At 39.5% G+C, this 15,000-nt stretch overlaps 1 protein-coding gene across 7 annotated transcripts in view; it reads left to right on the top strand.

The window, feature by feature from the left end:
- LOC147024432 (receptor-type tyrosine-protein phosphatase delta-like) overlaps positions 1-15,000 on the top strand; it is an 881,646-nt gene that overhangs the window by 720,652 nt on the left and 145,994 nt on the right. For all 7 annotated transcript variants that reach the window (XM_085884376.1, XM_085884379.1, XM_085884375.1 and 4 more), the window contains one exon: positions 10,407-10,526. In XM_085884376.1, the coding sequence (XP_085740502.1) occupies positions 10,407-10,526 (120 nt within the window). The remainder of the gene's footprint in view (positions 1-10,406; positions 10,527-15,000) is intronic.

Here is a 15,000-nt window from a genome sequence, read left to right as displayed (position 1 = left end):
GCGAAATAAATAGTGCGATTGGTTCTTGGCAAAGATGCAGTTCACAAACTCAGCTTTGTCTCCCTTTCAAACAACACCATGCAATGCAGAATTAGTGACATTTAATGTGACCTGAAAAACCAGATTGTGGAGGAAATCAAAGCATCCCCTCTCTTTGCTCTGCAAATCAATGAGTCGACGGATGTGTCATTTTGTTCAAAGTTGCTGGATTTTCTTTTTTGTCTCTACCTATTCAAAGATGATGTCCTTTTTTGACAGAGCTTTGAAATGACAACCAAAGCTAATGATGTAATGGATGCTGTTTCTTCCTTTCTCAGTAGTAATGAGCTGAGTTGGATAAACCTTTTGGGAATCACAAATGATTGAACCCCACCAATGTTTGGGTCAAGATCTTGTTTCCAAACCATGGCCAAATCTAGAGCTCCAAATGCAGTAGGTATCTACTCTGTTATTCATCGAGAAGCTCTGGCTTCTAAATCACTGCCTTCTGGATTGAATGTGTTTTTCAAGAGCATTGCCAAAGTCGTGAACTACTTTGTGAAGACTTCTTCGTTGAATACTCGACTTTTCAAACAGATTTATAATGTTATGGATTCAAAGCCCAACAACTTGATCTTTTTTCTTTCAGTCAAATGTTTATTTTCTGGCATATTCTTCGATCGGTTCTTCACCCCTCGGAGGGAAGTCAGGATGTTTCTTTCAGTACAAGGAAAACGTGAATTAACTAGCAACATTTAGCACCAATAACTTGGAAATCCACCTCGCCTCCATTATTGTCGATGTATTGGAGATCCTCAATCAGTTGAATATGAAGCTGCAAGGAAAGATTTCCAACATGTTGGCCCACACAGACTTCATTCGTGCCTTTCTTGGAAAGTGGCAGCTGTACAGAAAGAGACTGGTCCAGGGAAATATCATGTTTCCCTGCTTGAAAGAAGTCGCCAATGATGAACTCCCCGACGTTGTATCCAAAGAGAATGCAGACCACCTTGTCCAGCTCAAAGACAAGTTCAAAAGATATTTCACAAACTTACACCCAAAAAATAATGGGTTGATGAGTAACCCCTTTGTGTGACATTGATGATACCACAGAATACATACAAGAGGAGTTCCTGGAACTCATCAACGATGATGTGTTCCAATCAAAATCATTGAAAGAGTTCTGGTGTTCAATAATGTAATCTTTCCCGAAAACTAGTGACATTGCGATGCGTATCCTTTTGCCATTTTCTTCCAAATACCTTTGCAAAAGTGTTTTTTTCAGCCTTGCTTGCAATGAAAACCAAATCGAGGAACAAATCGTTTGTGGAAGATGACCTGCGATGTGCTTTGGCAGTCAAGGAGCCACAATTTCATGAGATGGTTAAGATGTTCAAAAATCACCTTGTCATTGAGCAATTTTTTTTTTTTTTGATATTGATTGATTTGTACACACAAAATAGCTTTCAAATTGCAAGCTATCTGCTTATCCATGTTTTACTTCAAATACTCATGACTGGCTAATACCCTGTTTACTGTTTGGGTATAACCAACAGCAGTTCACTTCATACAGGTGGGTTTAATGACAATAAAGTTTTCAGCTTGATTCGTGAATACTTGATTATTTGTGAATAATTATTTGATTTTAATAATTATATTTTGATGATTATAATAAAAGTAAATGAATCAAAGTCTATGTTGCATCAGCACGCATGTTCAAAGCACAACCGCTTGGCAAATTGTTCATCGACAGCGTTATGCCAAAACAGGAAGAGGTTCCACAGGTGTACAGCATGATCAAAAAGTGGGAATCATGACAAGAAGGTTGGAAACCACTGGTTTCGAAGATGGCTTTGAGGAAGCCAATAAAATGTCCATAATTAAACTAGAATGGCACTCAGTAGAGTGCAAAGTCTCACCTCGCATGCTCATTCTGACCAAAAATACCATCGTTTACTAAACATGCCACTATTATGGCTCACTGCTATGATGGCCCGTATACCTGTATCATCCATGCACCCTATTATGTCACATACATTGCCATTATCCATAGGTTTATTGATTACACTGGTCTGCGTCATTTCAGAGGTCTAGGTTTTCTCAACGGTTCTTATATGTTTTTTTGCATGCTGAATTTAGATATGTATCTCATTTCGCTCAATCAGGTCAAGTTTTTCTCAATTTTCATTTCTCAATTGAATCTCAATTTCTCAATTAATCTCAATCACAATTTCTCAATCAGGTCTGTCTCAATTTTAAGGAAAAAAAAATCAAAATTTTTGGTTTTTTAATTAGCATTTTTAAAATTCAAAATCAGACGTACATTGACAGAAAATGTACAAACTATATATAAAATGACGCACACGTGCCGTTAATGTGAAATTCAACGTTAAAAAGACGAAGGAAAACAGCGACTGCTGGAGCGACTGAAGTTGGGTGTTGCCAGAAACAACAATTTATCTATTTTTCTGAAATTGAAATGAAAGTAATTGAGAAGGCACTTTCTTCCACATTAAGTGTATTTGTGTGTTTATTATATGTATAGTTTGTACATTTTCTGTCAATGTAAGTTTGATTTTGAATTTTAAAAAAACAAAAATTTGGATTTTTTTTTTCCCCTTAAAATTGAGACAGAATCCCTTAAAAAAAAATTTGACCTGATTGAGTGAAATGAGATACATTTCTGAATTCAGCATGCAAAAAACATATAAGAACCGTTGAGAAAACCTAAACCTCTGAAAAAAATATTTCAAATGCAGCCCAGTGTTATCGATTGATTACTCGGATGTTTAATAAGCACTTTTGTGCACATTAAGGCTAAATTGCAACAATGAAAACATTTTCAAATGATATTCCCTATAGCTAGTCGAACGTATGTATGACATTTCGCATCGATCTGGAAAGCGATTCTGGAGAAGATTTTTTTTTTTCCCTTTTATTTTTAATCCAATATGGCCACCAGACCACCTGGTCAATCATACATTTAATCATTCACTCACATTGAGTTGGAGATCAGATATATGAAGTTTCAGAATTTTTGCTTAAGAATTTTGATTCAACCAATTATGGCTGGAATACCACTTCACCAATGTCATTGTTATCACCATGGGAATTGATATATACCAAGTTTAATTTTTTTTGTTGTTGAACGGTTTTGGAGATAGCCAATTTTTTCATTTAATCTAATATGGCTGCCATGCCTTATGACTTATGACATCAAAGTTATCAATAAAATATTCTCCATGGGGAGTCGCTCCTATGTTTAAAGTTTTACAACGACTGGAGAAGTAGTTGCAGAGTAAAAAAAAATAAAAATATATATATAGAAGTGGGTACAGACAGACAGATAGATGGACAGTGGCATTGCAATAGTCTCACAAGACTCATCATCACACCATTTTAAAGCCTTTTTCCCTGAGCAGGGGTCAGCTTTTTGTGGACTCCAATCATGGTACCCTTTCTTGTGGCAATGTTTTTACGGCCGGATGCCCTTCCTGACGCCAACCCTTTAGTCGGCTTCAATATGCAGGGATACTTACCAGTATACTGGTGCTCATTTTGCTGATCTTGGAAGGATGACAGGCTGAGTCAATCCCCCTGGTGTTAATTCAGTGGCCAGCGGGGCTTGAACTCAAGACCCAAGGATCCCAAGCCACCACCCTAACCACTAAGCCAACATTAGGCGATAATATTCTCGCAAGACAAATAAATGTTAAAAGTCTCCTGGCTGATAAATAAAGACAAATTGAGAAGACTTCATCAAGAAGTATTTTGTTCAAGAGATAATAGTGAGGAAGATATTGGACAGTTGAGATTGTTCATAAGGGAGTGAGAATATGATGTTTGGAGGTATTTTAAATGAGTACCGTATATTATTTTTGACTTGTACTTTCCTGAGCAAAAGTTTTTTTTCCTGGTAGGAAGAATGCATTTAATACTCACTCAATTCATGAGATTGTTGTGAATATGAGCAATGTTAAAAAGTAGTAAGGTATTCTTGGAAGAGAATAAACTTTCGCTTGATCATGTCCAAACATTTTTTTTTCTTCTGTAAACTAAGGTCAAGGCTCGTGGAAGAGCTAGAACGTAGAACGGATCAGGATGCAACCAAACAAATGGAAGACTGGAGAGAGGGGTGGAAAAACCAACAACATAATTGAAGGACAAAATAGAGGGAGATTTGGACAAACAATGGGTGTAGGGAGGAAAGAAGGGGAGGGGAGGATGCATGGAGTGGACAAGGTAGATACAGAAACCAACTCTCAGTCAGGAAAAACTAGAAATTTGGAAGGAGGTGGGCTTGGGGGTGGGGGTTTATGGAGGTCGAAAAGAAAATGCATGCCTTTGGGTGGAGGACGATCTGAGATAGTGGTGAACAGCTGTCTTGAAGACCTAAAAGGAAGAATGAGATTGAAGAGGATGTGGAAATTTGTTCCACAGGTGGGAAGAAAAAGAGGCGGGGGAAAAAAAAAGAATTGGTTCCACTGGCAGTAGAGGGTAACAGGCAAACACGAGTTGGGGAATTTTGCAAGCAATAAACAGACATACAGCATAATAAGTCGGTACAATTTAGATAGGATATGGGAAGAGAGGAGAACTGTAAATTTAGGACATGTGAGCAAGGAGTAAAAGCTGACAATCAAGGTGATGTAGAGAGGGGTGCAGGAAGACTGGAAAGGAATGTAAGTGAGAATATAGAAGTTCAGCAATTGGAATTTTTTGTAGGCAAGCTCATGGAAGAACACACTGACAGTGTGACAGCAGGGCTACAGTTGAACACAATGAGAAAGCAGATGAACAAACAGGAAAAGAGGAGGGGAAGGTGCAGTAACCTGCAAGTGAAAGAGTTATGTTATGTTGTGAGTAGGTCTCATGGAGATTGAGAAGATTGACGGTATGGATGGGGGTTTGGAAGTGCAACTGCCCTCTTGAAGCCCTGGAAAGAAGGTGGGATTTAACAGCCGTGGGAAGACGGTTCTAGAAATGGAAGAAAATAGGAACAAAGTAGTGATGTATTATTGTAAACCTGGATTTTAAGAGTTTAACCAGGAGGGGGTTACTGGAATTGCATGTGTATCCTGAAGGTGCTGACGAGGGGATGTCATGAGGTAGTGAAGGCTCATGATTTTAATGGAAAGTATGGAAGGATACTACTGGACATACTCAGAAAGGTGGTTTTAGAGTTAGGAAAAGAAGAAGGAGGCAACAGAGGTGATTAATTAGATGTGGGGGGTGGGTAACAGCCGTTATGACAGAGGTTATGGGTTCACCCATGTTTGTCTGTTTGTAAGCCGGATATTTCAAAAAGTATTGGACAGATTTGGCCAAAACTTGGAGTGGGTGTGTGACAACGATGAAATGATTTGATAGTGGTGAATATCCGGATATGAATCCGGATGCTATAAAAAAAAATTTAGCTTTCAAAGTGATTCTTCACCATTGAGAGAAAGGGCCAAAAACGATATAGAGCACAATATCTCAAAAAGTTGTGGACAGATTCAAATGAAATTTAGTGGACAGCTTGGGTGTATGATAAGGACAAATTGATTCGATTTGGATGAGAATCTGGATCCAGGCCAGATACGAGGATTTAAAAATGTTTTTTTTTAGGTGATTCTTCACAATTACGAGATTGGGCCAAAAATATATACTCTTGCACGATATTTCAAAAAGTTATGAAAAAACTAACTGGATGAGTTGGGTCTGTGACAAGAACAAGCTGATTAGATTTTGCTGAAGGTCCGGATGCAGCTCCAACCTATCAGTGTGAAACAAAACGTAAACTGTTCACCTGGTGGAGGTATGCACTCGACCGAGTACCTTTCTAGTACTTTTTTTATTATTCAGAGAATCAAGCTGTTGAAAGGCTAAATAGGTTATCTTAGTTTGCAGTTGTCACTCACCTGAAAGAGGGATTTGTAAGATATATATAGCTTAAAGAAAGAGAAAAGCTTGAATTAATTTTGGATACGGTGGTGGAGCTGCAAAACAAGAATCCAGTGAAATCTTACTATATCAGGCTTTGTTCACACAAAGCACAAACATTTCATGGATAATTAAACACTGCTGGACCCCCTGCTCATAACTGTTTACACAAACGTATGGTCCAAGCCTCCAGCCTCGGTGCTGCACTTCAACCTCTGCACTGCATTTCAACCACGATTACTTCCCTTAATAAACACCACTGTGCCAGCTTAACCTCTGCATCTCACCACTCCATGCACGTTTACAATAGCATGATACCAACTGGTGTAAATCTGCAGAGACTGAGTACGACACTTGTGTCGATGCAGAACAGATGGACACCCAAAGGCTTGTTATTCCAGCACACCGGACGGATCTATATTCAGTATGTAACTTCGGAGAAGCCATGGATGGATCCTTACACATGGACAAAACAAACAGCAGACTTTTTGTGTTGCATGATTTCCAATGTTTAAAAAGCATTTTGTGGTCTCGTATACGTATTAACATTTTACGATATTAAATATTACCCATATACAATTAAAAAAGGGTGATATGCTTCTGGATAGTCATTTGTGTTAAACCTCATCCAGCTATTGCACTCAATAATTCTCTCATCAAGCATGATTGATTGAGAAATTTGGATTATAACCGCAAGGCAGATTTCAAGGGAATTGTCCGCATACTTGTGGAGTTAGACCGAAAAAACCGTTCGGCTGGTCATTGGATGCAAGATAGTATTTTTTGTTTGTTTGTTTTGGTAATTAGATGGTCACCAGACAAAACGACTGGGCAATCCGAAGGTGAATGGAAGTGTACTTGATGAAAAGGGTATACTTTTATTTTTTCAATTAATTAAAGCTCAGCCAAAATCACTTAGCCCTCTCAGACATATACCAGTAACCCCTGCTTGTTAACTGCTCACCTACACTCCTTTGTTCCCTGTTACCTCTGCCACCGATGGTGAAGGAAGTTATGTTTTCACACTTGTCTGTTTGTCTGTCTGTGTCTGTTTGTCTGTCTGTGTGCAGGATATCTCAAAAAGTTCTGGATGGATCCAGATGGAATTTAGTGGGCAGGTTGGGTGTGTGACAAGGACGAACTGATTAGATTTTGGTGAAGATCCGGATACAGATCCGACTACTAGAATTTTTAAAGTGATTCTTCACCATTGAGAAATCGGGCCAAAAACGATAGACAGCAGGATATTTCAAAAAGTTGCGGATGGATCGGATGAAATTTTGTGGACAGGTTCGCTATGTCACAAGGACAAACTGTTTAGATTTTGGTGAAGATCCGGATCCGGATCCCACTACGAGAATTTTTAAATTGATTCTTCACAATTGAGAGATTGGGCCAAAAATGATATATAGCACGATATCTCAAAAAGTTGTGGACGAATTCGGACAAAACTTGGTAGCAGGTTGGATGTGTCGCAACGACGAATTGATTCGATTTTGGTGAAGATCTGAATCCGGATCTGGAAACGAGAATTATTTATTTTTTAAAAGTCATTCTTCACCATTGAGAGATCGGGCCAAAAACTATATATAGCACAATATCTCAAAAAGTTGTAGACGGATTCGGGTGAAACTTGGTGGACAGGTTGGGTGTGTAGCACGGAAGAATTGGTACAATTTTGGTGAAGATACAGTTCCGAATCCGACTATTAGAATTTATAATTGATTCTTCACCATTGAGAGATCTGGCCAAAAACGATATATAGCACAATATCTCAAAAAGTTGTGGACGGATTTGGACGAAACTTGGTGGACAGGTTGGGTGTGTAGCAAGGAAGAATTGGTACAATTTTGGTGAAGATATAGTTCCGAATCCGACTTTTAGAATTTTTCACCATTGAGAGATCGGGCCAAAAACGATACATAGCATGATATCTCAAAAAGTTCTGGATGGATTCGGTTGAAACTTGATGGACAGGTTGGGTGTACGGCTTGGAAGAATTGTTTCAATTTTGGTGAAGATCTGAATCCGGATTCGGATCTGTTAATTTTTTAAGTGATTCTTCACCATTGAGAGATAGGGCCAAAAACAGACAGCATGATATCTCAAATAGTTGTGTATGGATCCGGATGAAATTTTGTGGACAGGTTCGGTGTGTGGCAAGGACAAATTGTTTAGATTTTGGTGAAGATCCGGATCCGGATCCCACTACTATAATTTTTAAAGTGATACTTCACCATTGAGGGATCGGGCCAAAAACGATACATAGCACAATATCTCAAAAAGTTGTGGATGGATTCTGTTTAAACTTGATGGACATGTTGGGTGTGCAGCATGGAAAAATTGATTCAATTTTGGTGAAGATCCGAATCCGGATTCGGATCTGTTAATTTTTTAAAGTGATTCTTCACCATTGTGAGAGATAAGGCGAAACCGATAATAGCACAATATTTCAGAAATGTACTGTGCCCGATATGTTCTCATGGATCAGGCATCACGTGGCAGAGGTATGCGCTCTACCGGTTGCCCTTGTAGTTTTCTCCTGTCTTTGGAATCACGTCCCTGAATTAATACAATCATACTCTTCCATTCGGAGCTTCAAGATGCCATCTCATCACTATCCCATCATCCCTACCCATGATCTTTCCACCCTCTTGACCCTTCTCACACCCACCTCTTTACTTGCAGGTTACTTGCATCTTTGTTACTCTCTCCTCTCCTCTTCCCATGTTCATCCACACGCTTGTTTGTGTCGAGTTGTGGTCTTTACTGACACCATTGCTTCACAAATGTTATCTGCACAAACATATAGCATTACCTTCCTCGTTTGTTTTAATTCCAAATGAATATTTCCTTCATCTATTTTTGATGATTGTTGTGACATTTTATAATTAAATAGATGATGTTTCATTTCATCATTTTTTTAATGTCATCAATAACGCAACCATTATGTCTCTTTAATGTCGGAGAATGTAACCTTACAAGTTCTGGTTGTTGTTCAGAAACTGTGCAAGGCATTACATGTTTGGTCAAGTTGTATTTTATTTATATATATATATATATATATATATATATATATATATATATATATATATATATATATATATATATATATATATATATATATATATATATATAGTGTTCAATTCGGGTTGCATTTCCATCAGATATGGTGATAGTTGCCCTTTGTGCTCTGAAGAAGGTCATTCACATGAAGCATGCAAACTCTCTGGTCAATTTGATTATAGTGGAGAAGCTATACTCTGACAGTAACCACACTGAGATATTAAGCAATATAACCTGATGTCAAGGAACCTCCAAAAATATCAGAGCACGAGCTACCAACATTCCAGACCTGAACTTTGATTTTAGCTAGGGTACTGGTGATGGCTTTCCTACTCTTCGCCAAGGACACTGTGGGATATTTAACGTCTACCAACTAATGCTGGCAGACAAGACACATAGTTTAATGCTGTCGGATATAATAACAGTTGAGATGACTCAATCTGGAATGGCTAGAAACCAGGACTGACCTAGTTCAGGAATGAAGAAACATTATCAAAGGCAGATTGTACTGTATTCACATTGGAGAAAGGGGATTACATGGTGTTACAATAGAGATAGTTTATGTTGATTGATTGAGTTGATTCAAATTTATTATTTCAAAATATCTCTCACTGTGTAATTCAAAACACCTCACTGCATTGCACTGGAAAACGTGGGAACAGGAACACTGGACTGTACAATCAATGGTGGGACTTGTAATTCACTCCCCCAACTGGAGGTGGCGCTACACAAATTTGTGTACAACCCCCCCCCCCCCCCCACCTTCAAGGACTACTGGCAAAGATAAAAATGCTCTTATACATTAACTGGGGTCATGTTGATCCGATGGAACAAGTCTGGATGTAATCGGAACCAGAACAGTAGGAGTTGCGCGACAAGCAAACACACAAACACACCCACAAACAAACACACACCATTCCGTGAGTTATAGTCACGATTATTAAAATGTTAAATTTGATAAGCTATTCCACCTGACTATTAATTTCAGTCCACTGCAGGATGAAAGGCCTCGCTCAGCTCATGTTGAGGGGTGTTTGGCACAGTCACAATCCTTGTGAAGTGCGGGTTGTCAAGCGTGATCTGTCAGGAGAATTGAACCAACACCAGCTGGTGGAGAAGTTGAAGTCTTTAACCATTCGGCCAAACGCTCAGCTGATTATAAGACCATGGAGCACAAATTGTATGTAAGGAAAGCACGAGTGATTCATTTTTCCTGAACTCCATGAACATCCTGAACTGAACTCCTGAAATTCATTTTCAACTCCATGGTTCATTGTTCATTCCATGCTCAGAAAATGAAGACACCACTGGACTTTTTGAAGATATCTCATTTTGAATAGATCATCAGTTATTGATTGAATGTTATTGAAGATTTGCTTGATATGAGGTGTTCGCTTCATTGCTTTGAATTGACATTTATGTTTCCTTTTTGGCAGGTGAAATGTGACCAGTATTGGCCCTCTCGTGGTGTGGAGAACTACGGGCAGATGCAGGTTTCCTTGATCGACACAATGGAGCTGGCCACATATTCCATCCGCTCCTTCGCTCTGTGCAAGGTATTCTTCTTGTTTTTTTTCTTTATATTTTGTTTACACATTAAATCGTACCGTAATTCGGGGAACGTCTGTTTGTTTGTGCGTTTGCTTAAGTGTTTCTTTGGGTGTGGGTGCGTTTGACGTCATTGCAATCCTGAAGCACGAGACAGAATGAGTCGAAGAGTGGTGGAAGTCCTCGGGGTGTGCACGAGGGAGTTTCAGGGAGGTAAAAATAACAAAATAGGCCTGGCGATTCACGGTCGAGGGAGGATCAAAATTATATCTATGTAAATATGTATATCAGAACACTACTCCCAGTGAGAGCGGGTATTACAAGTCGGACAAAAAATACTCCAATTCTGGTGGAATTAACCCGTCTCTAAGGATGGGTTCGTCGCTCGTCATTATAATTATTTCGACAGCATCGCTGTGAATGTCTTTCGCTTTGAGAACATGATGGTCATATTTCTGTTCACAGAACATTTTTCTAATTTTATTTACCTTGACCATGTGCCCACTTGCTTTGTGCAAAATGCCATGATACCTCTGTGGCCCTTATCTCCTCCCCACAATGGGCTAGTAATTATTTGGGGTAATCACAATGGGGTAGCCCCGAGAAATCCACAAAGAGTTGGCTAGTGTAGCTTTTATCGCTGTTTCTCTCCTATTAATGGTGTGTAAGCTCAAATAAATGCCTTTTATTTCTTTTTTTTTGTCAATGAAACATTGAAAGCTTCATGTGACAATTAATGTCTAATTGTGTTGGGGTTACTAATTATGTTGCCGTGTCTTTCTTTTCCTGTCCTGCAATTCCAACCGTACAAATAGAAAAGAGCTTAGGATGCTGGGGATGTATTATACAGGCTTGCTTTTCGAAAACTCATTCTCTTTATTTCCGGCCGATCATTTTAAAACACGATTGTTTTTGCAATAACAAAAAATGAGAAGAAATCTCTTGCTGTGAACTCGAATAAGAAATAACAAGAAACTGGAGAGTTCACATTAACATCTTACTCCACGCAGTCTGAATTAAAATGACATGGGAAGAGTCTTTTAAATTCTTGCTTTGCGATTATGAGCACAATCTACATTTATTTTGTTCGTGAACCTTGCATAACAGGCGTGATGAAAACCACACAGCACTATGCACCGCCATATTTGTCAGAATGCAGAATTTCAAACTTATTCTGCACTCATGGCATGAATGTCGATTCTCATAGTTTTTCTCATTGCGACTCCACCCTCAGGGTATGAATTTGGTTTTTTTCCCCCAAGTCATGCGAAACGGAAGGTTTTTGAAAGTGCGAAACAAGGTGATATGTGTGCAAAAACATTATACAAAGTATATAATTCAAATGAAATAAAATAAACACTTTAAAGGTTGTAGAAATTTTTTTTGGAGGTTTACCACCATACAGTGCTACACCACCTTATTTAAAACGTTACATATGTTCTTCGGCCCGTTGATTGTCCCCTTTATGACATCCTTAAAAAACAGTAAGTTTCTTGTTTTAAATTATTTTCAATTTTGTTTGACTACCAGACAGGTAAAAAGTTTAAAAACTATTTTACTCTCAGTAAAAAAAAAATAACATTAATAATAATCTCACTCCTTTCTGCGCATGTGCTATCAGGTCTAATTCAGAGCCAAAGTACTGTTAAACTACAGGTTCATTTTCCAATTCACGTTCAAAAGATAACATTCAATTGACATTAAGTCGTTCCTGGCTCAGAAACTAAAGTTTGTAGACAGACAGACAGACAGACAGACAGACAGACAGGAGTGAACCAATTGCTTAACCCCGACTTTTTCCTTTCACTTTGCATGCACAAGGTAACTAGAGGTGCCAAAGGGTTGGGTTGTGCCCAGTGTGACCACTCCTTGGCCTTTTTCACAAGATCCTGGCTATTCGTTGTTCACCTTGGTGTCTTGGTTTTCGATAGGTTTTCTATTATCATCGCTTTTCCGAAACCTTGTGAATTCTTGGCTTTTTTTCATTGGCTCACCTTGGCATTTATTAAAATGAGGAGTGGTCACACTGGTTGTGCCATTTCATGGAGAACAATTTTGCACAATATTTAATTTTTATTCATCTTTATAATTTATTTATTTATTTTGTATTCATAGTCGAGGCTCGCGGAAGAGCTCGAACAATGAATGAATCAGGATGTAACAGGATGAAAAAGGAGCAGTCAAGAGAGTGGGGGAGCGGGGACACCAATATCAGAGTTGACAGCCGAGAAAGAAAGGGGAGACTTGGACAAACAATGGGTGTGGGGAGGAATAGGGGAAAGGAGAGGATGCATAGGGTGGACAAGATCGATACAGAAGGAAACTCTCAGAAGGGAAAATTGGAAATTTGGAAAGAGGAAGGATTGGGGTGGGGTGGTGGTGGGACGTTAACAACGGTAGAAAAGATATGGTTTTTGGATTGGGAACAATCCGAGATGGTGATGAACGGCTGTCTTGAAGACCTGGAGGGAAGAATGAGATTGAAAAGAATGTGGAAGTCGGTTCCACAGGTGGGAGAAAAGAGGAACAAATGACTGTAGATGCGCAGTGATCCTGGATTTAGGTAGTTTCACCATAAGGGGGTTGATGGTGGACCACATGTGCCCAACAGAAACCTGTGGGTGGGGGGGGAGGACAAAGTAGGGAAAGAGCAGAGGGTGCAAGATTACAAAGGAGGGGGTAGAAGACAGAGAGATCACCGACCCGTCTGCGATGGGAAAGCGGTTGGGCCCATACATTCAGCCTCATTGCAGGAAATTCCAATTAGTCCAGTCAAAATAAGCCAAAATGGGGGCAAACCTCACACTAATTGCAAGAAAAATGAAACCACTTGTTTTATGTTCCTCGAGCTCTACCTTATCGATGACTAAAAATTCCAAGTAAATGAAGGCATGGAACATGGTGAGTTTTTAGGATGATTGCGACTTTTTAATCTTTTTTTCAGGCAAGTATGCGGTATTAAAAAAACTGTGTAATTTGGCCATTTCTTCCCCTATTCCATTCAACTTGGTGTCTATTCCCATGTTTTCTGAGGTGTTCTCTCAGGAAAATATCGTGTAAACCTTGGAGGAATAATAGTATGGAGGCGGTGTGGCGTGACGATCTTGAAGCCAATTCCGCCATCTTGGATCACCCATTGCCAGTGGTTAGCAGGTCGGCCGGAAAGCCACTTTTCCCTAATTTTTTATCTCCGAAACTATGAGAGATCGGTGCATACATGCAACGAGGAGCAACATAAGGACCTTTCCATGGCAGGTAAGAAGAGGGATGCCAATGATATGAACAAGCTACTCACATTCATTGAGGACAAGTCTACTTTCAGAAATGCTGAAACTCTCAGAAATATAGTAAATGGTGTTATTGCAACAGAAAATGTGAATGTCGACAGAGCAGAGGATATTGGCAGTAAAATCTTAGGGGACATGGAGGGAAAACAAGTTTTGAAGTACACATTTAAGAAGAAAGACCAGGCAGTCGCAATGGATTTGAAGTCCAAAATCTCCATCGATGGTGAGGATGTTAGCATTGATCCTCTTCTCCTGTTTCAGAGGCTTGTGATGGTCAGCACACAGAAGGAAAGTGTTCAGGATGCATTTGGCTATGAACTCTGTGGCTATCCCCCTGCTCTGTTTGAAAAAAGGAACGAACTCTTGAAAGCTAATAAGCCAGCGCTTGCTAACGCTCTATGGGACCTTGCTGGGGATCCTTCTGATGAACAGACGCACATGGAGATTGCAACATTCCAATTTGTCCTTGATGGTGGAGCTCTTCTGCACAAGATACCATGGGTAACTGGGAAGACATACAATGCTATCTGCCAAAATTATGTTGCTCATGTCAAAAGGTATGGAAACCCAGTCATAGTGTTTGATGATTACCAGAGTGGTCCAACTCCAAAGGATGGGACTCACAGAAGACGCATTGGTACCAAGCAGGCCCAAGCAGTTCAGTTTCATGAAAACATGCCTCTTCAAATGAAAAAGGATGAATTCCTGTCAAACAAAGAGACTAAGCAACGTTTCATAAATCTCCTTGGAAAGCATCTTGAAATGGCCGGCTGTGATGTTCATCATGCAAAAGGAGATGCTGATCTTTTGATAGTGAAGACGGCACTGGTAGTGGCCAAGAAAGGTCAGACCATACTGGTTGGCAGTGACACAGATCTCCTGGTTTTGCTTATCCATTACACAACTAAGAAGCACAAGAATATATACTTCCAGCCCCAGGCTAAAGCAGGTTCTCCCATCCGATACCTTGATATCAAGAAGCTGCAAAAGACTCTAGGTGAGAAAGTTTGCAGAAACATCTTGTTTCTTCATGCTGTTCTCGGATGTGATACTACTTCAAGGTTGTTTGGTCATGGAAAAGCTGTAGTTCTTTCATTGGCAAAGAACAGCCCATCTTTTGTCAAGGCAGCTGAAGTTTTCAACGATCCGGGAAGATCAAACGAAGGAATTGCAGAAGCAGGTGAAAAAAGCTCTG

Source organism: Eptatretus burgeri, chromosome 6 (genome assembly GCF_056783735.1).
Source record: "Eptatretus burgeri isolate ZD-2024b chromosome 6, Ebu_testis_v1, whole genome shotgun sequence".
Taxonomy (NCBI): domain Eukaryota; kingdom Metazoa; phylum Chordata; class Myxini; order Myxiniformes; family Myxinidae; genus Eptatretus; species Eptatretus burgeri.
The sequence above is the reverse complement of the archived record's forward strand: the minus strand, read 5'-3'. Positions and strand labels throughout refer to the sequence as shown.